This window comes from Stegodyphus dumicola, chromosome 1 (genome assembly GCF_044657685.1).
Source record: "Stegodyphus dumicola isolate Sdum_Otavi_A_Nest chromosome 1, ASM4465768v1".
In the NCBI taxonomy this organism is placed as follows: Eukaryota; Metazoa; Arthropoda; class Arachnida; order Araneae; family Eresidae; genus Stegodyphus; species Stegodyphus dumicola.
Window position 1 is genome coordinate 212111138 of NC_140768.1, and position 24603 is coordinate 212135740.

Genomic DNA, 24603 nt, shown 5'->3' on the forward strand with positions numbered 1-24603 from the left:
TCAATTCTCCCGCCAGTAGTTTTATTACACATAAAGCGTATAACATGAGAACTCAAAGTTCATGAATTGTTTTGCGATGATAAATTTTCACAGCAGTTGTTAAAAGAAAAAAAAAAAAAAAAAATTACTGAAAACTTTACCTGTTACCATTTCCTTGTATGAGTGACATTTATATGACAATAAAGACATATTCAGGAAAAAGTTTCAGATTTGTCGTGCTAAGCTGCGCGTACATGGAACTAATCATCCATTGATAATCACACATTATTTCTACTGGACGGTACATCACGAAACAAAATTTGCTTCAGTATTTGAAATTCTGTAGCTAAATATCGCATTGTTTATTACTTGATATGTGTATATGTAATTCAGAAAATAAGGTTTATAGGCATAAACTCGTTTTATTGCGTGTCACAGATATTGTGTTTCTGTATAGACTAAAAGTGGCGTTCTTGCATCAAAGTAGGCGATCGGTGCCATTTTACAAACCATATTTTCTCGTTGTGTGAGTTACTAAAATATTCTACAAATTTTTCGAAGTATGTCAAATACTTTTTTTTTTTTTTTTTTTTTTTTTTGTTCTAATAATGCAATTGGGCCAAATGATGGTCATACAAGTACCGCGAAATATTCTGTGTAAAACAGGAGCTGAAACAATAATTTATTGAAATTATATAATTTAAGCTACATTTTCCTTAAGAAAAGAATGCTCATTTAGGAATCGTATAAAATTCAATTTCAATAAATACAAATAAAAATGTCAAAAATAGAATTTTAACATTTCTGCGAATTGTAATTTGAGACCAGGTTTTTAAGGAAGTCTTTATCTACTGATAATTAACTTTTCATGAAGGTGGTTACTTTATTAATGAGGATGTTTTAACAGTGATTTATTTTACAAATTTTCATTCGAAAACTTAACAGTTATGGTTATCCTTAGCAATATTCCTATACGATCCTCCAAATTTTTAATTATGATTATCTTCGATTTAATTATGAGAACTTTTTCTCCGGGGGGGGGTAAGGCTAATGTTTTGCTTCACAGGTAAGGAAAACATTTATCCGTGTGAAACATTTTCTTATATGGCCATATAAAAGTTTCAAATTTCGTAAATTTTTACTTATAACTGTCAGGTTATTTAACTGTTTAGTCTAGAACTGTTGCCCAAACCATCTATCGTTAATTTGATGCATTTCTTAAACTGCCAGACTTTCCGGACTGCTGAAACAAATATTTTTCTAGTCTTGTTCACTAGTTGCCACTTCTAGTGTTGAAAATAGCAATCATATGGATAAAATTTCCTACGTTGCAAATAAAAGTGATATAACAGTAATTTTTCAAGATACCCAAACTGTCCTCGCCTGGAAGTTTACCTGTAATTTTATACATTTCTTAAATGGTAACCAGACTGCTGAAACAAATATTTTTATAGTCTTGTCCTTTAGTTGCCATTTCTCTTGTTGAAAACAGCAATCATGTGCGTAAAATTTCCTACATTGCAGGTAAAAGTGATATGGCAGTAATTGTCAGGTTATCCAAATTGTCTTCGTCTGGTAGTCTACCGTTAATTTGATGCATCTCTTAAACTGGTACCAGACTGCTGAAACAAATATTTTTCTAGTCTTGTTCACTAGTTGGTACTTCTAGTGTTGAAAATAGAAATCATATGCATAAAATTGCCTACATTACAAATAAAGGTGATATAAGAGTAATTGGTAAGTTGCCCAAACCATCTTCGTCTGGAAGCTTATCTTTAATTTTATGCATTTCTTAAATTGTAACCAGACTGCTGAAACAAATATTTTTCTAGTCTTGTCCATTAGTTGCCCTTTCTCTTGTTTAAAATAGCAATCATATGCGTAAAATGTTCTATATTGCAGGTAAAAGTGATATAGCAGTAATTGCTAGGATATCCAAATTGTTTTCGTCTGGAAGCCTACCGTTAATTAGATAATCCATCTCTTAAACTGGAAACTGCTGAAACAAATATTCTTTCTAGTGTTGAAAAAATAGCAATGGTATGAATGACACGTTTTACATTGCAGATAAAAGCGGTATAATAGTAATATACGCACTGATATGGAGAGCAGAGTGTTAAAGTTAGCGACTCATTTTTCCTGCTTATGACCCAGTTGCTGACGTTTCCTAAGAAACTTGGGAAATGGCTACGAAACAAGCATAACTAAGTTTGCCGTTAGTTGATTCCATTTTTAACAATAAGCATTTGTTATTAATTAAATAGTTTGTCGTGTACTAAACGTATCTGATGAAATTTTTTATGTAAAGATAAGACACATTTTGTTTTTAATTAAATAAATCATAATGAATGTTTTACTAACTAGAATTTTATTCCTTGGAGATCATACCGAAAGTTATTTTTTATTTTTACAGAACTCTCTATATACACAGTGCTAAAAAATTCTCCACTGTTCGTAAGAAACTTGATCGCTGAAAATATAGTTCTGCGGTCAATATTAAAAAATAAATAAAACTAAGGCTTATAACCATTATTTTTCGAAAATATTTATTACTTTTAAATATCGTCCTTCTTTGTTGTTAAATAAAATATTGCATATGCAAATAGAATTGTAAAACAATTAATAGTGTTATAACATAAAATACATTAACAGTGCTTTAAATATTTTAAACGTAGTGAACTCGCTCCAAGATTACCGCTCACGTTTCCACATGTTTGTCTTCGGAAAAGCTGATAATATTAGAGACGTGATGTTCAGTGTCAATGTTTATTTATTTATTTTTTATGTTCTAAGAATTGCTGATCACTTTCAGGAAGCTGATCTTAATAAAGCGGTCGCCTGTCACGACAAGCTTCACTGCGTGTTGTTTTGCTTCCAGCAGGGCCGTTCCTAGCATGGAGGTAGGAAAGGGTACTTACTTCCTACCTCCATGGTTCCTAGCGGGGGTGCAGCGCTTGAAAGTACGCTTGCGGCCGGACTCTCGCGACATCACGCCTAAATATTTTTAATTCATTGAAAGTAGTTGTTATATGTAAGTACATTTTATATAGTTTTTTATATGAAAGTACTTAATGACTATGAAATAAAAATTTTATTAATCATTGAAAATTGTGGAGGGGGGGCAATCTTAGAAACGTACGCGGGCACTAGGAACGGCCCTGGCTTTCAGTTTGGTTATAATTTGCAAATGTTATAACCTAGTCAGCTGTTTCTCGTATTCAGCTAATTTCTGTAAGCCTCCCGTAAATCTGAACTCAGAACTATAGATCACTGTATTGGAAATTGGAAACTTCTAACGTGAGAAAGAAGCAGAATCGCATTTAAAAGGGCCAAGTTTATGATAGCGGTCGAGAGTGTAGGCGGTGCGAAGTTTTGTCATTGAGATTCTGCCTCCTGCTTCAAACCACAAGTATTCGCAGATAAACGGAGAGCGATTTTTAACTCTAAAAAATGTTTTTTCTAAGAGAGTAAAGTGTCTTAGCTCTTTTTGCGAAATTTTCCTTGATCTGTCTCAGGAATGAAGAAATGACCAGCAAAGCCGTCCTTTGGTGCATGCGTTTAATTTTCTTCTACCAAATTTATGTACTGCAAAAGGAAAAAAAAAAAAAAAAAAAAAAAAGACTCTTTTTAAAAATGCCAAACATTTTAACAATGGCTAAGCATGCAACGCGCAGAAATTAAATCTATGATGGCGTAGAATATTTTACTGCTGAACATACCGTTTCTGCATCAAACACTGGTCATCAGTCCTGTTCCCTTTTACATGAAAAGCAAAAAGGAATTGTTCACAAATATGGGAGAAACACTTTGATGTGAAATTAGGCCTCTATCCTTTCACACGCTTTAGTCTGTGAAACTTCCCTTTCACAGTAATAACTCAAACGGAAAAGAAAATTTTTACTGAATAAAGAAAATAATTAAAATTTTGTATAAAAGTATGTGAATTGCATCAAATTAATGGTAGGCTTCTAGTCTAATAAAGTTTGGGTACCTGACAGTTTTTAGTAAACATTTATGAAATTAAAAATTTTTATAAGCAACATGAACAATTTTCAGAAAGATAATATTATTGAAAATAAATTAGTTTTGTTTTCTATGTCATTATAATTAGTATACTTCGTATTTCCATTTGAAAACAGCTTATTTCTTCTGTCTACTTTTTTTTTTTTTTTTTTTTGTGTGTGTGTGTGTGTGTGTGTGTGTATGTGTAACCTATGCTTTTAGTTTACCAAGTTATATTAATCAAAGCATTTTAACGTTTGACTTCTCTTTTGGCAAATATACCTGTAGTGATTTGATTTAATTAAATCAACTAAACAAACTTTTTGCATCATGTCACAATGTCTGATATTACAGCAACTTTTATCAATGACTCGGACTGTAAAATTACACTTTCTAAGAGATGCAGTTTTTCGAGAAATGATTTTTAATTTATTTTTCGAATTTTAAAAGTACATTTCACACCTCTTTTACGAAATGAGGGATTTAAAAACAATAAAATCTCTGTTTAGACACACACAGCGCGAGAAAAATAGGTTCCTGGGCTACAGATGACTTGATTTACGATGCTTCATACTTACGCCGTAATCCCAAAATTTCCCGTAAAGGTGAATAATGGGATTAACAATTCCGTAATTAATGCCTTCTACGCATATATACAAAACTACACAGCGGAAATTATTTGTTGATATAGCAGCTTTGTACTTAGGGCTAATTTCATAGCTTATATAAGTAATAGCACTTTCAGCCTAAATTTTCTATTATATTTTGTGAGTTTGTTTTTAATTTATAACCATACCTCGAAAACTAATCAAATTCCGATTCTTCTCTCCTATCTTATCCAGTTCAGCCTCATCGCTATCATCAATTTTCAGTTAATATTAGACTATCTTTCTGTACTGAAAGCACCGTATTAATACGTAAAACATAAAAAATATACCTTCCAGTAAACACTGAGGGCCGCTAGCATCCGAATGGTAAAATTGCTGAACATGGTAGTTCGACTGGGGTTCAAATCCCGGCTAACAGTCTTCGCTGCAGAGATTTTGTGATGTTTCCCATATGTAACGTGAATACGTGTCAGTTTCCGTTAAACGTCCTCCGCAAAATCTTCCCTTAGGCAGAGAGCCATCGAATGTTTTGCTGTTGTGACTTATCTCATTTGTATGACAATAACATCAGAACAAGCGTACGAAAATCATCTTGGTAAGGAGTGCCAGACTGCACCTGTCATTGGCAAGAGTTTTGAGTACCATACAGGTCACAGTACGACTTTGCTCGGTCCCCCCCCCCCAATTTTGAAGAAGAGTAACCACGGGAGGATGGGTCTGAGCGTTTCTCACCCCTCTTCCTTTACCATTAGCCTCTGGAGAGGGCTTTCGGCTCGCCGCATACTTAAGCCCCGTTCACAAGAGCAGATTCGACCGGTAGTGAAAACCGGTTCTTCCAATGTGTCCCGTTCACATGGGACAAAGAATCTGTAATTGTCCCATGCAAGAGAGATTCTTTGCATGGGACAAGCATTAACTGCCTCGCCGAATTGGAGGCAGAACTTGGTTGAATGTTCCTTACCTCTCGGGAGCAGGGCAAATGGGGAGATTTCCCGTACTATACTGCGCGGTTCACTTCATTTTAGTTACTACTCGCTGGACTGTTAGCGAAACAATCGCGCTGATGGATGTCTGGGGATGTGATAGCATCCCCCCAAAAATTAGATAGAACTGTACAAGATACGGAAATTATAGAACAAATACAGACAAGGTTATCTGATGCTAAGTATTCCAGAATTATCGTTCAAATTAAAACTAAAGTTAAGACAAGTGCATATCGGCTTCAACGCGAAAAGGGACTCGGTACCTTTTGAATGATATAAAAAAAAAAAAAAATTAAGCATTTTCATCTACTTTTTATGAATATTATTAAATGGTTTTGTGAGACAAAAGAATTTTAAGCTGAAAAAAAGTTTTTGCTAGTATTTTTTTAATTTAAATTTTTGAAGAAAAATTTTACAATTAAAATGTCTTTCTTCTACAATTTTCAATGTCTCCCCCCAGTTTTTTATTGTATTTATTAGAGTGTTCTTAATAACTCCAAGGAATGATTTTGCAATTAATGAATTAGTTTCTGAGGGAAAAAAACATACTTTTATCTAAAATCTTTAAAACAAATATGATCTCAGTCACATTTTCATTTCAAATAATTTTTTCCTTTCAGTATTTTGCAAAACCTATCCTTGTTTCTATAAAGTATATAATTTTATAAAAGCAGTAAAAATAATAAAAAATTTAGTCCATACCTGTATATGTTTTAGGACTTTAAATAAAAGAATTTATTGAAAAAAGTACAAAAGGTTTCTCAGTTTGCATTTGCAGTTTAAAGAATACAAACTGTCTAAAGAGACATTTAATCATTTCAAATCTTTAAAACTTTATTACTGAATTTCAATACACACATATGTATATAAATCAAACCTAGTGCTATTTATTCAATTGGTAAATATAAACATAAATTACAAACCTTTTTTTAAAACCTCATGTGGCCGGAAAAATTGCAAAAACTCATAAAACGCAAGCAGAATTTTTCTTTACCTGTTTTTGTTTTTTAAAACACGTTCAAAACAATTTTAATACATTAATTAATTATAATATTGTTGCGTGCATACGGATTTGTAATAGATTGATAATAGTTCGTAAATGATTGTCATTGCACTCAAATCCGATGATAGCTTAATTAAATTTATGTTATCAACATAAACACTTCCCAAAATTTATGTTATCAACAAAAGTTCTGCAATTTTCCACAGAAATACTCGTACAAGTGTTTAGAATATCACTAAGTATAATCAGTAGTTACGCTTCAATCTAATAAGAACGTTAAACACAACGGAATGCAAAACCCATCTTAAGAGAAAGTTAACTCAGAAATATCTCCAATCTCACGCTGAACTAACAACTGGTAACAATAGCAACTTATATAGCATAAATAATGTCATAAAAATAGTGTGGTATAATGAGATTATTACTTTGAAACCGATATTTCGAATTGATGCCCAAGAAGAACCAATATTTCCCATTCTGCTTCATTGCATATCTTTCAAAAAAGTAAAAAAATCATCCAATTAATTTCCTTTATCATTTTTTTTAACGCGAAAAGTTTGTTTTATAAGCTGTGAAAATGTCTGAAGTTTGTAACCGATATATTTTTAGATATGAAATTTTAAAATTAATGGGCGTCAAAAAGTCTAAAAATATGAACGATTTTCAAAAATTCTCCCAAAATATTTTTTAAAAAATTTACGCTAAAAATTTCATTTATTTTTTTTTTCCCTTCCACAGTGTGTTATGGTGCAAACTATAATATTCTGAGATTCTCAGTTTATTTGTTAATATTTGCAAAAAGTCGTTTCAACTTTAAATTTGAAAAAAAATCTAATCCTCTAAAAATCAAAAGCGTGACACCACATCCACAAGCAATGTATGTACAAAGTTTGAGTTTTATATCTTATCGGGAAGCAGTTTAAAAAGCCATTACCATCTTTTAACCATAGCGACAAGCACCAAGAGTGAACTAAATAACAGCTTATAAAATAATAATAATAATTAAAAAGCATATATTTTTCAGGAACCATTACGAAAATTCAGGTACCAGTTGCGAAAGTACAGATTACAAAAATTAACAACATTAAAACACGTTAAAAATGTGTAAACAATATTAGAAATCTCCCAATTCAGAGACGTGATTGTTCACAGAGGCTTTAGGTGTAAAGGGGAAGGAAGACGATGGTCTTCTGAACGGGTCCTAAAGACGAAACTCTTTCATGTCTCCTTTTTCTCCCCTTGCTAACGGCAGCTGTGCGAAGGAGCGTTGCATGTGAACGGGGCTTTAGAGTATCCCCATGCCGCACAGACACTATGCACTTACAAACATCCATGCCTTCTCCGGGATTCAAACCCGAGCCCTTCGGTACGACATTCAGCGTCACTAACCACTATCCGGTTTGGGCGACATGTTTTGCTGTAATTTAAGTAACGTAATCCCAGTCCAGTATAATTTTTATTACAGTAAATTATTGTTTTAATATTATCAGCCTTTATATAACCACCACCATGATTATTATTATAGCATCATCATCATTATTATAGCTATTATTACTACCGTGCATACTGTTCCGATCAAGAATCTGATTTGCATACAATCGAAATATTATTTATAATAAATTATAAAATCGAAAGATATTCTGAGAAATGTATCGCGCTCGTAGCTTGGAAGCTGCTTGTAATTTAAATACCAAAATTTTATAAATGGTAGACTTATCAGTTCGTTTTGTCTAGATCAAATTTAATTATTTACATGAAGCGGAAACCCGATATTTCCCCTTTCCAGTCATTAATGTGCACGGAAACTGCATCATATGTGACCGAGTGGTTAAAACCGTTGAATATTGATTCGACCCATGGCGAACGGGTTGGCTGCATAGTTGGTTTTCTTGACTGTTCCCACGTGTAACCTAAGTACGAATCAGTTTCCGGTAGAAAGTCTCTCACGAAAGCATCCTTTCCCTTAGATTATCCTTGTATGTTGCGCCATATTCAAATAACCAAATAATCTAACCTATATAGAAATTATTCTTAATTTATAAGCATTATTATACATTAATTTCACACGTTAATTTTTCACAATGAATCTTGAAAATTTACGATGCAAGTCGTTAAGTTTAGAACACGAATTAAGTTTAGCAGTTCCAGCCATGTAACGCGAATTTTAAATCCCTAAACTGGATTAAGTTCTCTAAAAGACAAAGAAAAAAAGAAGAAGAAAAGAAATTGCGATGCCAAGAGTGTAACTAAGTAGAGTAAAAGATACCGAAAAGCTTACATGAATGAATATGCCTTGAAGTCATTGCTGTGCTGTCCCCAAAAATGTAATACATCTATCGAAATATGCATTCTGTTCCTTTATTTAACAATCAGCGAAGCAGAATCGGATTCTGAATCGTATTAACTAATTATCAGAAGATATGAAACATCTAAAAGTTTCCTAGAGAGGAAAATTAGCGCGCATATTCCTTATTGCTTATTGCATTTGTAATTTCAACTTCTCACCCTTGTTGATTAGAATGAAAAAAAGATAACATTTTTACCGAGAAAGAAGCTAAACGCTTATATCGTTTCTTTTCGCCGATTTCAAGCCTAGATTGCTATCTGGTTCTTTCATTGGGAATCAGATTCTTTTAGTTCTCGGAAAAGAAAACTCAATTAAGTTCAGTAACTTTTTGTAAGTACGTAACAAGGTCAACAATTAGGATTGTTAAGTTTTTCAGCGAAGGCTTTCGCTTGGCTGAGTTTGTTTATCAGTTTTTTCTTATTCTTTAGTCACGGCCTTGTGCAGGTCAATATCTTTTCTTCTTTCTGGTAGAGTTCTTTGGGGACAATCGTATAAGATAAGCTGATAAATACCTGGTATCTTGCGGTCATTTTCTATTGTTCGTTTGCATTAAGTTGCTTATTTAAAATAAAATCAAGGAATATATGTTGTGCTCACTTTCTCTTATTACACCTTGGAAGGTAATTTGAAATATTTACGCATAACTGGAATCGAAGGATCCTAAAAGGTCATAATTAAACTTACATGTTTTGCTAATACTTTTACATTATTTAATCAGTTAAGAGTAGAATGACTGATATTTTTTCAAGTATAAAATAGGGTCAAAATGTTCATTAAACACAATAAAGATATTTACATGCACATGATATTCTCAAAGTTAAGAGAAAAAAAAAATTTTGGTAAAAAATACAATGCTGATTTAGTTGAATAACTGATTGTAGTAAAGAACATGAGAGTTATCTTCCTTAACAGAGGTCACTTCGTGGAGGACTTTGCGAAGAAAACTGATTATTGTTCATGCTATAAACTCGATGCAGCCAACGCGTTTGCGGCAAATCCAGCCCAGGCAGAATGAAACGGTGCTCAGTGGTTTTATTTTATCCACTTGGCCATTAGTAAATTAGATGATGCTAAAAAGAAACTTCAGTATCACTACTATCGCTGCCCATACGGTATAGTGAGTGGTTAGGGAAGCCGACTGCGATACCAAAGGGCCGGATTCGAATCCCAGAGAAGGCAGGTTGTGACTGTCCGTTCCTTTATAGGAAGCAAAGATGGCTCACCTATTACGTGCCTCCGTAATAATATGAGCGCCAATTCTGGTCTTAGTAAAAGCTTAGTCGAAATAGGCTGAGGGTCCGCCATTGAGGAAAAAAAAATCACTATTGCTTCCTCATTCCTCCGGTAATATTATATCCTGGCTATTTTCCATATTGCCAGAATAGAAGTTTTCAGTGTGGTTATAAAGATAATTCCGCTTTAACATTTCCCAGTGGATATAATGACAATTCATTCCAATGTGGATACAGATATCTCCACACCGGGCAAAGACCTTGTAAATTACCTTATTTTTTTTTTTTTAATTCCACCAGTAAGAAGAAGAAATAAAATTATTTTAAAGCAAATTTTTGCTTGAGTGCTCATTTTTGGTTAGTGAAAATCTATTATGTGAGCGAAAATTTCCTACCTACTGAAGGAATCTAGTTACCGAACTGTAACTCAAATTTAAGAATTTAGAAAGGTCTATAATTTTATTGTTTTAACTTAAGTGTTCTTGATTTGTCTTGGATGATGGTATTTTTGAGCTTGAAAACTTTTCTGATTCTGACCAAAACATGAAGGAATTGAAACATAATCAGTAACAATATGGCCTTTGATACTACATTTGCGGCTCAAAGCCATACATACATATATTACGTCTGGTGGTACTTATTACAAGTGCATGCAATTTTCATAGACATTTTAACATAGTAAAATATAAAAAATAGTGTGATAAGTTAAATAATTCGTACAGAGTAGTAAAGCTTATGAACGGTTTTAATTTGTATCTGTTAAACTAGAATGCAAAGGATGATATTGCCCTTGTTCCCCTCTTGTTTATACAGAGTTTAATTTAAAACTTTTAGATTAACTTAGTTTTTAACTTGAAAATATTCAAATTAAGGAAAATGGCCAAGCAATTATAAGCTTAGCTGCACAAAGATAATTTAAATAGATTATGAAATACATATGAAAAACTGAAAATGTCATCTCTCTCGTAATGGATTCTTCTTTTTTCCTCTTTATTCCTAATAAACATAATAAAAAATTATTTTTAATACTCGATTTCCTCTTTGAGATGTGTCTTCCAGACATTACGATACGAGAACAGGTCACAAGTTTTTCGTATTCAATTCCAAAAGTTTTTCATCTTCATTATTTTAAATTTATTTTGTGCCCTTAGGAGCTCTTAAAAAGTTTTGAAACATTGTCATATTGGCATTTGTGCTTGCTATTTGTGGTCACCAAAACTAATCCATGGAACCGTCCAAGTAGTATCAAGGAAATATTTCTTTTAGAATGCTCTGTTTATTTTCCCTTTCAAATGAAATCATAGATAATCTCTAGACAATCAGTTCATATGAATGCAGGTGTGGATTTAAGATCTCGGGTATAATCGCCAGTTATTCTTATCTATAACAATTTCTTTTTCTTCTCTGTAAGCAGATTGAGCAAAAGCCATCTTCAAATGATTACAGGCTTCTGAATATTTTTCACATCTGCCAATGTATTATAGATTCTTTGTTGTCAGAATAAAAACAATCTGCTTAAAATTTCATTTTAAATGTTTAAGCCCTGCTGCTGAAAAATATTTTGATCTAGTAAAAAGATAAAAGTTAAGAGACTAAATAATACAATCTATAGACTGAGAGAAAATGAAAAATCTGCGGTCAGTTATTAATGCTTTAAAGTCTTCGATTTCAATACATCCAATGTTTATTTTTTATGGTTAACATTTTCTTCAAGAAACCGCATAAGAATGCACATTAAATATGGAAAAGAAGATATATTGCAGATATGAATATTTAATATAATTAATTATACAATTCTTAATTAAATCTTAATTGCTTTTATACATTAAAAGGAATTTTTATTTTATAAAATTACAAAAATATTTAAAAATGTGTAAATCATTCTTCATAAAGGAATATATTATATATATTTCTTTATGAAAAGTTAGTAGTCCGTAGTATTACACTTTTAATATTAATTTAAGAATAGTGCAGAAATTAATAGATTAGAAGCAATTTTAAAATGCAAAATTTGGATAAAAACGTTCATTTATTAAGTTTTCTTTGTTGTTATCCACTACGGCATTCTGAATGAAGCAGGTTCTTTTCGGTATTTCCAAAATGCGGTGACCTCTCTTTAAATCTTCCTTTCCATATAATTCTGGTCTTTTGTAGAAATAGAGCGGTGACGTTCAATATCGAAATTTATTTACGTTTTTTGAAATACTGACCACATTTAGACGTAAGTGAAATTACATGGACACTAGGAGAGGGTTCACTGTATCATTCACTTACTAATTCATAGTTATCTAAATTTATCCTTCCATCATTCCACGTCTGCGTTTCTAACTGTCCTTCTATATATATTTACAAACTGAAGTAAAACTTTTATAAACAAAGCAGGAAACATAAGCTAATTTTCCAGCATTCAGGTTAAGGAAAACTGTTATGCATTAATATGTTAATAATGTTTTTAAGAGACATTGGTATCCAGAATGTTAATTTTCAAATGTCAAAATTATTTTTAAAAAATTGATTTAAAATAGCATCTTTGTTATAAATAAAAATTCTAATAACATTTTTCTTCAGAAAAAAGAATATATTCTGAGAATTAAATTCAAATGGAAATTTTTAAGTCGAAATCGTTTTCGACTCTGATAGAAATAACTCATATAATAAAAGATCGCCATTTATTTTTAAGCATCGTGAAATCAAAACCATAAGAGAATAAAAATCCACATAAAAAGAGAATTGTGTGCATTGAGTTTTTAGAGCAGGTACTAGTTCCTAAAGAATGCTTTTAATATCGCAGAATTCTCTGAGAGATATTGAGAGCAACGTTTCATCAAAACGAGTGTAATCGACCTGTAACAAGATTTAATATATCATTGTATTGGTTTGAAAATTTAGACTGCCTTTTGACAAGATTTTACACGCAGTCTTATAGCTTCTAGCGTCTATATTCTAAGCCTGTAAATTATATTAATTTATCTCGTAGAGTCATTAGACTTATTTTAAGCAAGACCGTGAAACATCAGCGTTGTCATAGCAGGGATTCAAATATCGGACCATCCTTTGGCCACCTGGACGGGCTTTCAATTACAGTACGAAGGTACGCGAAGGAGGTACGGTAAGGAAGGAGAAAAATCCTTATATTCTTACCCATTTAAACGTAAACGTTGATTGAGAAAGAAGGAGACCCAGTCGCCAAATTCAGGTGGTGACGAATTATCGTACCCAAGTTTTAGTTCGAGCGCTACTTACAGAGTATATTTAGAATTTTATGAAGGCCTGGAAACATGAAGATCAGCAATGCCCATTCCGGGATTCTAAGTTCGGACCTTTCGATCGCTAGCAGGACGTGCTTCAAATTACACCCTGCAGGCATGCGGCAAGAAAGGTAAAAAAGCCTTATAATGTGAAGGTCTAATAGTTCAATGGCAAGCTATTTACTATACTGCCAATTAAATCCTTAGTAACTAATATTAAAATTAATCCAAAGAGAAATAAATTAAACTAAATATCCTTTGTTAAAAATTACCACGTGTTGTTGACGAACTCAACTAGAATAACTGCCTTTATCATTGCAATAGAAAAGTGGCACTATCTACTTTTCCCACCAATATTTACTATGTAATATAATGAATCACCTGTCATCCAGCTTCCTCCTTGACGAAACTGAACTGCAACTTCAGGTAGGCTGAGCATCTGGAATATCTCAGTTCTTAATATAACTCAAATGAGTCATATCTCATAACATGATACTGCTATCTTTAAGTTTGCTGGCAACGCCTGTTTTCCTGGATCGGATATTTTGCAAACGCTTATAAAATAAGTGTTCATGCATTTTCAAAATCTAGAAAATTAGTGTTTAAAAATAAAGCCTGTAAAATAAATTAAAATATATTTCCGTTTGTTTGAAGATAGTATATCACCTTGCATGATGTTAAGTTACAAATTACACATCCTTGCATCTTTGTAAAATAGGATTTTGTAGTACACAATTAGAGAAACACTTTTGGTAAGCAACATAAGAAGCACCTGTCAAAAAAATAATAATAATAACACCTTCTTAGAAGACTATGAGGAAAATTGATGTATATTTAAATTAGACTATAAGGAAAAGAGAAAACCCTTGCCATGCTAGACATTAGCCATGGCGATACTGTTATTAAATCTGTTAGATTTTTAACTTTGTTCCTTCTATCATTTTTCATGTTGAAGCAGATGCTTCACAACATAAACTGACATTGAATGAAACACCTGAATATATAACGGCTGGCCATAATTAAACTGACAGTGCTCACAGTGTTCTGTAGCGCCATCTATTTGCGAGAATGACGCCACATTTTGTAGGAAGATTAAACAAGATGGGGGACGAAGGATTCCGCGAAAAAACAAATTAGTTCCAAAAGTCACCGCTAGGGGAATATTTTGCGCTGTGTAATAGAAAAGTGTTAACAAATGCAATACCTTCATGCAAATGCAATACTTCCTAATACCAAATGCAATACTTCCTAATACCAAAATGCAAATTCCTAATAACAAATGCAATACTTCCTAATACCTGCATGGTTGTGCAACCACCAACAGAGTCAAACACAGGATGGAGTTGCTAGCTTTCAGTGACTTTAAACCCTTCCCATCTATTAAACTTAAATCTCAGTATTGTGTGTCTGTATTTGTATAGGTCATCAGAGTCCAAGTGGGTAAAATCGCTGAATGACGGTGGTAGGTCTTGTTTGTTTCTCCGCGATTGACAGGGTTTATGCGATGTGAATAATGTGAATGAGAGACAATTTTCTCTGGAAAGTTCCTGAGTGAGATTTCTTTTCTTTGTTTTTGTCATAATAAATTTGCTTATATACATGCTATGGCAGAAATGGAACCAGGCTCCACCGAGAAATAATGTTCTTTCGAACCTAATGAGAAAAGTAGTTCAAAACGTTACTGAAAATTAGAGCACAGTCCTAAAATCCTTTAGAGAAAAGAGAGTTCTATCTGCTGAGAGAGCTACAGTGTATATACCGGCCATTTTGTATATACCAGGTGGCCATAATTAAACTGACAGTGCTCACAGTGTTCTGTAGCGCGATCTATTTGCGAGAATGACGCCACATTTTGTAGGAAGATTAAACAAGACGGAGGACGAAGGATTCCGCGAAAAAACAAATTAGTTTAGGGGAATATTTGGCGTTGTGTAATAGAAAATAGAGTGTTAGCAAATGCAAATTAATACGGAATAAAATTACCTTTTAGCACATTTTCTGATTTAGTTCAAGTGCAATATGGCAACACTTTTAAAAAAGCATAAAATCTACATAAACACCGATAAAGTCTCGTGATCTTGTTTGTAATATCACGTACGCTGAGCAGAAGAAGAAGTTCTTTATTCAAATTCCACGTTACATCCATTCTCACAGTGCCAGTTGCTTGGGTTTTAAAAGGCAATGTGTTACGTTTCGAATCTATCGGATTGAAAGTTTATGTGCAATGTCTCCTTCTTTAGTCAAGCTTGCGTTACTGGTCAAATTCTTTTACCTCAACCAGTGCAACGAGTCAGCCGATCTTCGTGCTTTTAGAACGCACAAAAAAATGCGTAAAGATCCTGTGTCAGTTAATGGGCCAAAAGCAATGGTTGCGACGTTTGAGAAAACAGGTTCTCTGAAGGTTCAGTCAGGCAGAGGACGAAAACCTGCACCACAGGATACAATAGAAGCAGTTGCCACGGCGATTGTCGACAGAGGACCAGACAATATTGCTGCCACCTCTAGGGCTCGTGGAGTAGCTCAGAATATGGATATGCCTTACAGTGTACGGTATGGAAAATCTTACGAAAGCTAATCAACTTCTATCCATACAAGATCAGCCGTGTACAGGAGTTACTGTACCCCGAGTCATTAGCCACTACTTTCCAACTGCATGGCCACCTCGGTCGCCTGATCTTACCCCCATGCGACTTCTGGCTATGGGGTTACCTTAAGTCCAAGGTCTATCAAGGAGTGGTCCAGGACCTGGCTACGTTGAAGGATATCACGGACTGTACAGGAGATTCCTGCAGACATGTTACTTTCTGCTGTTGTGCATACTGTGCACAGAATGCAATATGTGGTCCACAACAACGGCAGCCACATTGAACTTCATTTGAATGCAAAACAAAAGGTAATTTCCGTATTGATTTGCATTTGTTAACACTTTTCTATTACACAGCGCAAAATATTCCCCTAGCGGTGACTTTTGGAACTAATTTGTTTTTTCGCGGAATCCTTCGTCCCCCATCTTGTTTAATCTTCCTACAAAATGTGGCGTCATTCTCGCAAATAGATGGCGCTACAGAACACTGTGAGCACTGTCAGTTTAATTATGGCCAGCCGTTATATATTCAGGTGTTTCATTCAATGTCAGTTTATGTTGTCGTGTTTTAAATGCAACAGTAGTTAAGAATAGCATGTCATTAAGATATCATGCAGGTTTACTTGCGAAATCCCTGCTTTAAAACTAAATTTTTGATTCAGAAAGAAAATGTCTATTTATTTCCTTCTTCGTATTTTTAAGAGGAGGAATCAAACAGCTTAATTTAGCAAAAAAATAAGAAGTAATGTAGTGGATCGAAAAGGAAAAAAGCATTTAAATGCGTCAGTAAATGTCGCTTCGAATCGACAACTTCACAAAAAACTTTGTGGTTGCTGGCTAGACAGAAGTAATCAAGACGGAACACAAACCATTCGAAAAGAGATTCAAGGTCTAATAAAATAGTTTGTCTCTTGCCTGTGATGTTTTTTTTTTTTTTTTTTTTTCTTTTCCTCTGTCTAGCTGTATTGCGATTTAAGAAGCAAATTTATAAAAATAAATTTTAATTAAAAAAAATAAATTTATCAAAATTTTATTAATGCATGTAAAGTTATCTGACAAACAAATTATAATTGAGCAAATTTATAACTTATTAACTGTATGTTATTTATCTCGTTTAAAGTTATCAGATTTATAGTTAATTTAAAGGTATTTATGAATAAAAGTCAGCTCTATGACGTTTTTATAGATATGTGAACAAATATTTGTTTTTAGAAAAATCCTGTTCAGCATATTTTTTGTATGCAGTTAAACCGTTTTCTTCCTTTTAAAAATACTTTCTGTAACATAAGCAATTTTTGTAATTTAATAGACTGGTTTTCAAAAGAAGTTATGCCGTTAAAATATTAGCATAGCAAAATTATGTGATTTTTTAAAATTTCAGACGTTTCTTCTGGGCTGTTAAGCTGGTGACTTATGCAATTTATGTTTGATAGTCGGGAATAAATTAGTAAATAAAAGCTTTGAGTGTTAAGTTAGGTAAAAACATGACGATGACTCATCAAATTATCTTTTCATATTTTAAATAATTGGTAGTTTGAAATGCAGTAAATAAGCTTGAGTTATCATGATTGAGTAATGCAAAGTTCCGCAATTTTTTTTTTCGAAGTTCAGCAAAAATATCTAATAGCTTATAAGAATTTATCTATTTATTTTAAACTAATTGTTAAATTTTAAAGTTAAAGTAACTTTCCTGTCGCTTTCCTACCCACGCTTATCATACCAGAATATAAATAACACCACAAATTTTGATTGAGAGAATTTGAGATAAACAAACTGAGATAAAGCCACAAATTTTATTCAAAATGAGGGAGAAAGAAAGCGAAGTTTTCGCAAGTTGATTTTAGAGTGTATTCTGCCTACTTGAGGCCCCGCTGTTACCGTGGCTAAATAGCGATTTATTTCTGTGGCGTTGGGTGTTTCTAGCCATTAAGCTTGTCTCGTCGGTTTCTACAAACCAGAGCCTTCCTGCCCGTTACTTTATCCTATGATTCGTTAGGCTAATCTAACTTTATTTGATTTTAATTCAACGTTACTTGTTTAAGTTAGCCCAGAAGCGTTGGCTTGTGTAAACTCAGGTTGGGTCATTGTTACTTTTTTGTGTTCAAATAAAAGAGCTATTTGCACCCTTCTTCTGACTTCGTTTGTTTACAGTTTAAGACAAAAGGGTTATTTCTCATAGTCTTTCTAGAGCTCGTTAGTTTATGCTACTAAAGAAAGTGAGACTCTATAAGTTAACAAACTGTCGGTATTTACTACTCCAAAATCTTCTAAAGTCACGGTTCCAACGTGCGTGGAGATACCAAGAAAAATAACGTCATTTTCTTTGAAACACTTCTTGCATGAACAACTTCCGTAGCTTTTAAATCATTTTGAAACACCTAGGAAGTGGATTATTATTTTGTTTTGGGTTCACAGAATAAATCCACATTTCGTCACCCATTAAAATATAGTGCGTCCCTAAAGTCATGGTGCACTTTTGATAGGTCACAGGAAAGCAACAAAACTAGATAGAAATGTGAAATCTTCACCAAACAAAAGAAAACCTCTTAAAGTTTCATACCTATTCAGATTAGTTCTATGTGGGCTCCATCTATGCCGTCACAGGCTACTCCGCAATGAAAAACGGTCCTATCACTTTATCATGCATCATGCCACACCACACGTTCACTTTAGGATTGTTCCGTTCGTACTCTACGTGGGCATGAGGATTTTCAGCAGCCCATATTAGGATGTTATAGCAATGAACATGTCCACTAACAGGGAATGTCGCCTCATTGCTAAACACAATCTTCTGCAGAAATCGGTTATCACTGTCAACCTCATGAAACATATCTGTAGCAAACGCAAACCGTTTGAGTCTATCTGTCGGTTTGATAGGGTGCAACAGCTGCAATTTGTTTAAGGCTTTAAGTAACTCTTCCATATAGCCTCTACAGCCTCGTCACTGACCGAGAGCCTGCCAAAACGGGGTTTGTCCAATAAACTGCCGGTATCCTTCAACTGCTTATCTCACCGATTAATGTCATTTCTATGTGGCGGTTCGTTGTACACGCGACGATATTCACGTTGCATTTTGGTCACGGATTCGAATTTCGCAAGCGATAGAACACACTGAACTTTCCTTTGTACTGTCCACAACTCAACTGGCGTGGGCGTGGATGGGCTAATCTTCTCCTTCGCATTTCGCGGTGCACCTGTGTGCGCACATACTTGCACATAAAACTACGGAAACTTGGAGAGTTTTCCTTTTGTTTGGTGAAGATTTCACATTTCTATCTTGTTTTGCTGCTTTCCTGTGGCCGATCAAAAGTGCACCATGACTTTACGGGCGCACTATATAAGACAGCTTTTCGGACACCAGCACGGAATCTTTTGAGATGTTCCTTTCACGACTTGAAATGAAGGCATACATTTTTTATTTTTAAATGATCATGATCACATAAAATTGAATGAATTCAGATTATTGAATTGTTCCTTAACTTCAACAATAAGAACCCTTTAATTTCAATAAATCTTCAATGATGATAAATTATTACACAGTATCAATGTCTTCTGGCGTCTTAGATGTTCTAGTTCTTAGTCCACTGCCGAAAAATTCATCACTTTGACTTTTACATCCACGATTCAATTCTTTAAATGAAATATAATTTGTTGCTTTCAATACAGGTTCGTCATCAAAAATGGAATTTGTTCGATCAGCGCACTGTTGTCGTGTCAAATTTTGTCAAAAATCGTGTTGTTGTTCTAAATAATATCACTTGTCTGACCTAATCAGAACAAACCCACAAATTTTTTCATACCAAGGAGCCTTGGTCACCATATAGCTGACAGCACGACTTTCCCCGGTTCCACCCTAATTTAGAAGGAAAGCATCCAATTTTGAGGCAGAGCACTCATCCCCTACCACCACACTACACGAGACCACATATATTTAGACATATATTTAGAGACCATATATATCATATACACTTAGCTTGCTCCACCAAAACCACGTAAATTTTGAGTGCTTCTATGCCGCAAAAACACTACACACTTACAACACTCATGCCTTCTCCGGAACCTGAACCCGGAGAAGGCATAGATCTTTGTAAATTTGTAGTGTCTTTGTGGAATGGGAGCACTCTAAATATATGGCGAGCCAAAAATCATCTCGTGTGGCATGGGAGAGGGTAAGGAGACTCTCGGAACCCCTTCCCCTCGGAGCGCTTTTCCTCAAAATTGGGATGGAAGTTGAAGTCCAACCTGCAGTTAATTTTATTTTGGAAGCAACCTTGCCTACAGCTCTTTTTTACGACCCATGCTTTCTTACCATAATGAGATTTCAGTTTCTCGTATTATGCAAAGCAGGGTAGAAAAATACTATCTGAGTTACTTCAGACACAGCGTGTTTTGTCTTTCGGCCACGTTGTTTCTTTGCTATTTAAGCTTGCTGTTTTCCGGCCGTGCTTCTTAATTACCGGTTAAATCTACGTCGGTGGTAGGGCCAAGAGCCAAATATCTCTGTGCAGCAAAATATCTCTGTGTACGTTAAAATATCTCTGTGCAGCTTCGGCTGATTATTTAACTTAGGACTAGTTTTAATTTTACGCTTCTATTCTGAGTTGCCGCCAAAAGTATTGGCAAGGCCCTGTGTGCACCAGGAGTGCCAACTGTACATTCTATTCTGAGGTGAATAAAAGGGTTTTTTCACCCTTCCTTTGTGTCTTTACTGATACAACTGAACTTAGCCAACAAAGCAACTTTAATTTAGCTAGGATCTTACAAATGGACATATTTTTGTTTAACAAAATTTTATAATGCAATACTTCAACGTCAAAAAATGAAAGCACTAAAATAAGCATTAAAAGCGAAATAAGTTAGGCAAGAATTTTTGGCAAAGAAGACAAAATTATCATTCCTTACTTCGCTCATTTCAATGATAAAAATGTATTTTTTTATTGACAAAAATTTTTGATAGAAATTTTATGCATCGGAATCTAAGTGTATGACTCTCTAAAGTTATTTCTTTTCCCTCTCGCGCACATTGAACTTCAAAGAAAGAACGCTATTATAGATAAAGCATACTACATTTAAAAAAAAAATACATTGGCTTGGGTCATGTTATCTTGTTCTAAAATAAAGTAAAAATTAAAAAAAAAATATTTTCCCATCAATGAACCAGTGTTATCTTTGTAAAGGATTAAGTAATATCTTTAGTATTATCGGTACCAACACCAATGAAAACCACTTGAGAGTATAACTTCATTCAGTATCACATGTTACACATGTGAAATCTGGGATATCAATATACTAATAATGATGTACTTTGGAATCACCAAAATTTCTGCTGCTCATAAGTTGTAGAGTAGCAGTACAGTCTATGAAATCCTGGTACTGCACCTTTGTAGGAACTGTCTCATACCTCAAAAAACTGAATGAGGTTTTCCTCTTCGTAATGCCGAATGCAAGAAAATCTTAGAAAGTAGCCCATGAAGGCATCACTCCTACTGCAATATACCTTGAATGCTTTGTCAATAACTAAATAAATAACAATCTGCTTGTTTGATTATAGCAAAATATGACGACTGTCTACCAAAGGTGAGGATGGCGTTAATGGAAGATTTTTCTAATGATAACTGATTCATACTCGCGTAACATGCAAAAAAAATTCTGAACACTCCTCTATACTTAATCCAATCGCTGGGATTGAAGAAAAGCTAGGCCGAACTACCAGAGAGAAACTGAGTGGATAGGACCTGCTAAATAAGCAGGTCCTATCCACTCAGTTATTGACTGGCAGTAGTTTTCTGTTATGCTTTATTTCTTACAAGGAAGCTTTAGAAAACCACCGATTTCTCTCCGACTTCGCATAATTGCAAAGTTATACGGTATTTTCTACCTCTATTCGTGGCGTAACAGTAACACACTCGGCGCGTATTCGAGAGGGCCAGGTTCGAGTCCCGGCAGATGTTCACTTGTTCTGCTTGGGGAAAAAAAAAAACTGACTCTACAGAAGAATCATGTAAATATATAATAGTTCCAAAAATAGTGAAAATTATCTAAATATATAGTACTTCAAAAATTTTTTTTATTTACTCTTTAAATTAATACATTATTCTTGCAGCGTATCAAAATGTTAATTGCTTGCGGATGTGTTTCTGAACCAGTATTATTATTTTTCACATTTTTAGATTTGACGAACGAACTTGGTTCCAAAATTTTAATTTTTAGCACTTCACTTTATTTTATAGCTGGAGAAGAATAGTTTTTAACTAACTCTGGTATATAGTATAATTTTCTTTTCTGGATAAAATGACTTATGTTTTAATTTCAGTAGCTTTTTATTTTTACCAGAAATGCTATAAAGATATGTATTTTGTTTCAAGTTTATAGCAAGCATGTCACCATTGAGTATTCATTGCTATCAGTGTCTCAACTACTTAACGATGTCCTAGAGATAATACAGTACTTGGAGAGCACTGGATTTGGAGATTAAATTAATGCGGCATACTCTATTTGAAAGGCCTTAGCACTAGAGTCAGCTTCAGTTAAGTGATGAATATAGAACCCCCAAGAAAAAAAGAAAGAAAAAAGAAAAGAAAACAATTTCCCTACTTTTCCCACTTGAGACACAATCATAAGGTGAAAACCCTCAGCTAAATAAATAAGTAGTAAATCCTCAAAAAAGGAACAATGGTAAATCAGAAATTTTCTCACATAAAGAAGTTTGCGGAACGATCTGTCTTAGACACGCGATCCAAAACTTTCTCATTTTGTATGAAATAACATATCAAAAACTCTTCATTTTTTCCCCCTGCAACTCGAGCTTCTCCAGTTAAGTGGAACGGCGTACAGGATCGAGCTTGACACAGATCGTTCGATGAGTTTGGGTTGGATGGAATCTCCGGATATGGCATTTGGGACGAGATAGATGATCTCTCTCAGCTGATGGCAGAAATTTCACTTCTGTCAGGAGAAACCACGAAGGTCGGACGGGATTTGAAACTGTTTTGGGAAGCATGAAGGTTCTCGGAATTTGGGTAAGTGATATCTTTTTTCCATTCTTTATGGTTTTGTAATTTTCTCTCAGAAGAAACATTACGAAAACAATGCTTCCATACAAACAGCACTAATATAGTCCTTTAAAAAAAATGAAACAGATAAAAATAACATTGAATTAACAAGTCTAAACACTAGTCATTCCCAATTAATTTAAGAAAAAAAGAAAAAGAAGACTGGGGACAATATCTTTGATCAAAAGGTTACTTCTGTAATTATTCATCAATCAAACCAATTAAATCTTAATTTACATAAACCGAGTGCCCTCAGAATTAAATGAATTATTAATTACAGAACCCCCAAAAGTTTTCACTAAATTATGAAAGGATTTCAGGAGTTCTTGCTATTCTATGAGGAAACTGGCCATGGTCAGCCACTGATGTTGATAAATTCCAAGAAAAAATATCCCAAACTAAAAAAATATGATTGTTTATGTTATATTACGAGCTTCTTCTTAATTTCATATTTATTATAAGCTGCTGTTTTTCTGAAAATACCCACATATGCATTATCAATAATTTCTCCGCTCATTTTTCTCTTATCATGGATGGGCTGTTGGTACAATAGTTCAGATATGGTAATGACAATGAAAAAAATTTAATTTTTTTCCAGTTGCTGATGCCTATAATATAATTTTATTTTATAATCATGGATTCCTTTATGCGATTTAAATGGAATGTATGGTTTCAAAAGGAAGAATTTTTTTTAGTAAAATGCATTTAAACACGGAATTCTTAGAAAATGATATGTACGAAAAAGAGCTGCTGCATGTTTTACGAAAATGAGCTGGACCAAATGGTTCTTTCTTAAAAGAAAAGACACTGCTCAACGATTTGGGGAAGTCCAATAATGACCTATGAAGGACATCACTGGTCATTGGTAATTCGAAGCAGTTTCAGATCTCAGAGAACACCCTAAGTGCATGGGGTTTTCTTAGTTTTTCGTATGTATATAACTGCTAGCCAGTTTCTCGTAGAAGATTCTTCACGAAGCAGTCACCTCTAATTAAACAATTGTGTATACGAGCCAGTTTCCCTTAGAAAGTCCTCCACGAAGGCATCCCTCCCCTTAGGCAGATAGCCCTCGAGGCTTTGCCGTAATTAAATAACCTAACCTAATGAAACAATTAGTTTGGATACAAATTTTACTGTACGAGAAATTATATTCAGAATAATCTTTCAGGGCCTAGATGTAATATTTGGCGCAATTGAGAAACCTGAAACATATGGTTCTTTAGACGTGAATATTTTTATAATTTTACTATGAGAACATCACTTCTTTAACTGCCGACTTGTGATTTGCTATCATACAAATTATATCTCTTATTTATTATCATATAAAAGCATTTAGAGGATCTAAGTAATTATAAAACTGATAACTAATAAAATGAAACTTCCTTATCTGCGGTAAGTAGTTTTATTAGCTATATAATCGTCAAAGTTGTATATACAAATGTTATTAAGAAGCATATTCACTGATAAATAGCACACTATCGAAATTTGTGAAGTGCATTAAAAATGCCGAGTGATTAACCACAATTCATTGACTTTTAGCGATCTGTTTATTTTTCCTGATGAGA

The 24603-nt window shown here is 33.8% G+C and overlaps 1 protein-coding gene across 2 annotated transcripts in view; it reads left to right on the forward strand.

Moving 5' to 3' along the window:
- The first annotated feature begins 2889 nt into the window (after positions 1-2889).
- The window catches only part of LOC118203508 (uncharacterized), a 42844-nt gene continuing 21130 nt past the window's right edge, over positions 2890-24603 (forward strand). The window contains exon 1 of one of the 2 annotated variants that reach the window (XM_085825166.1): positions 2890-3010. Coding sequence is in view for 1 of the 2 variants with exons in the window: in XM_035375790.2 (XP_035231681.1) it covers positions 22985-23005 (21 nt within the window). In the remaining variant the exon portion in view is untranslated. Of the gene's footprint in view, positions 3011-22655; positions 23006-24603 lie in introns of those variants that run through there. The other variant, XM_035375790.2, reaches the window with a different exon arrangement.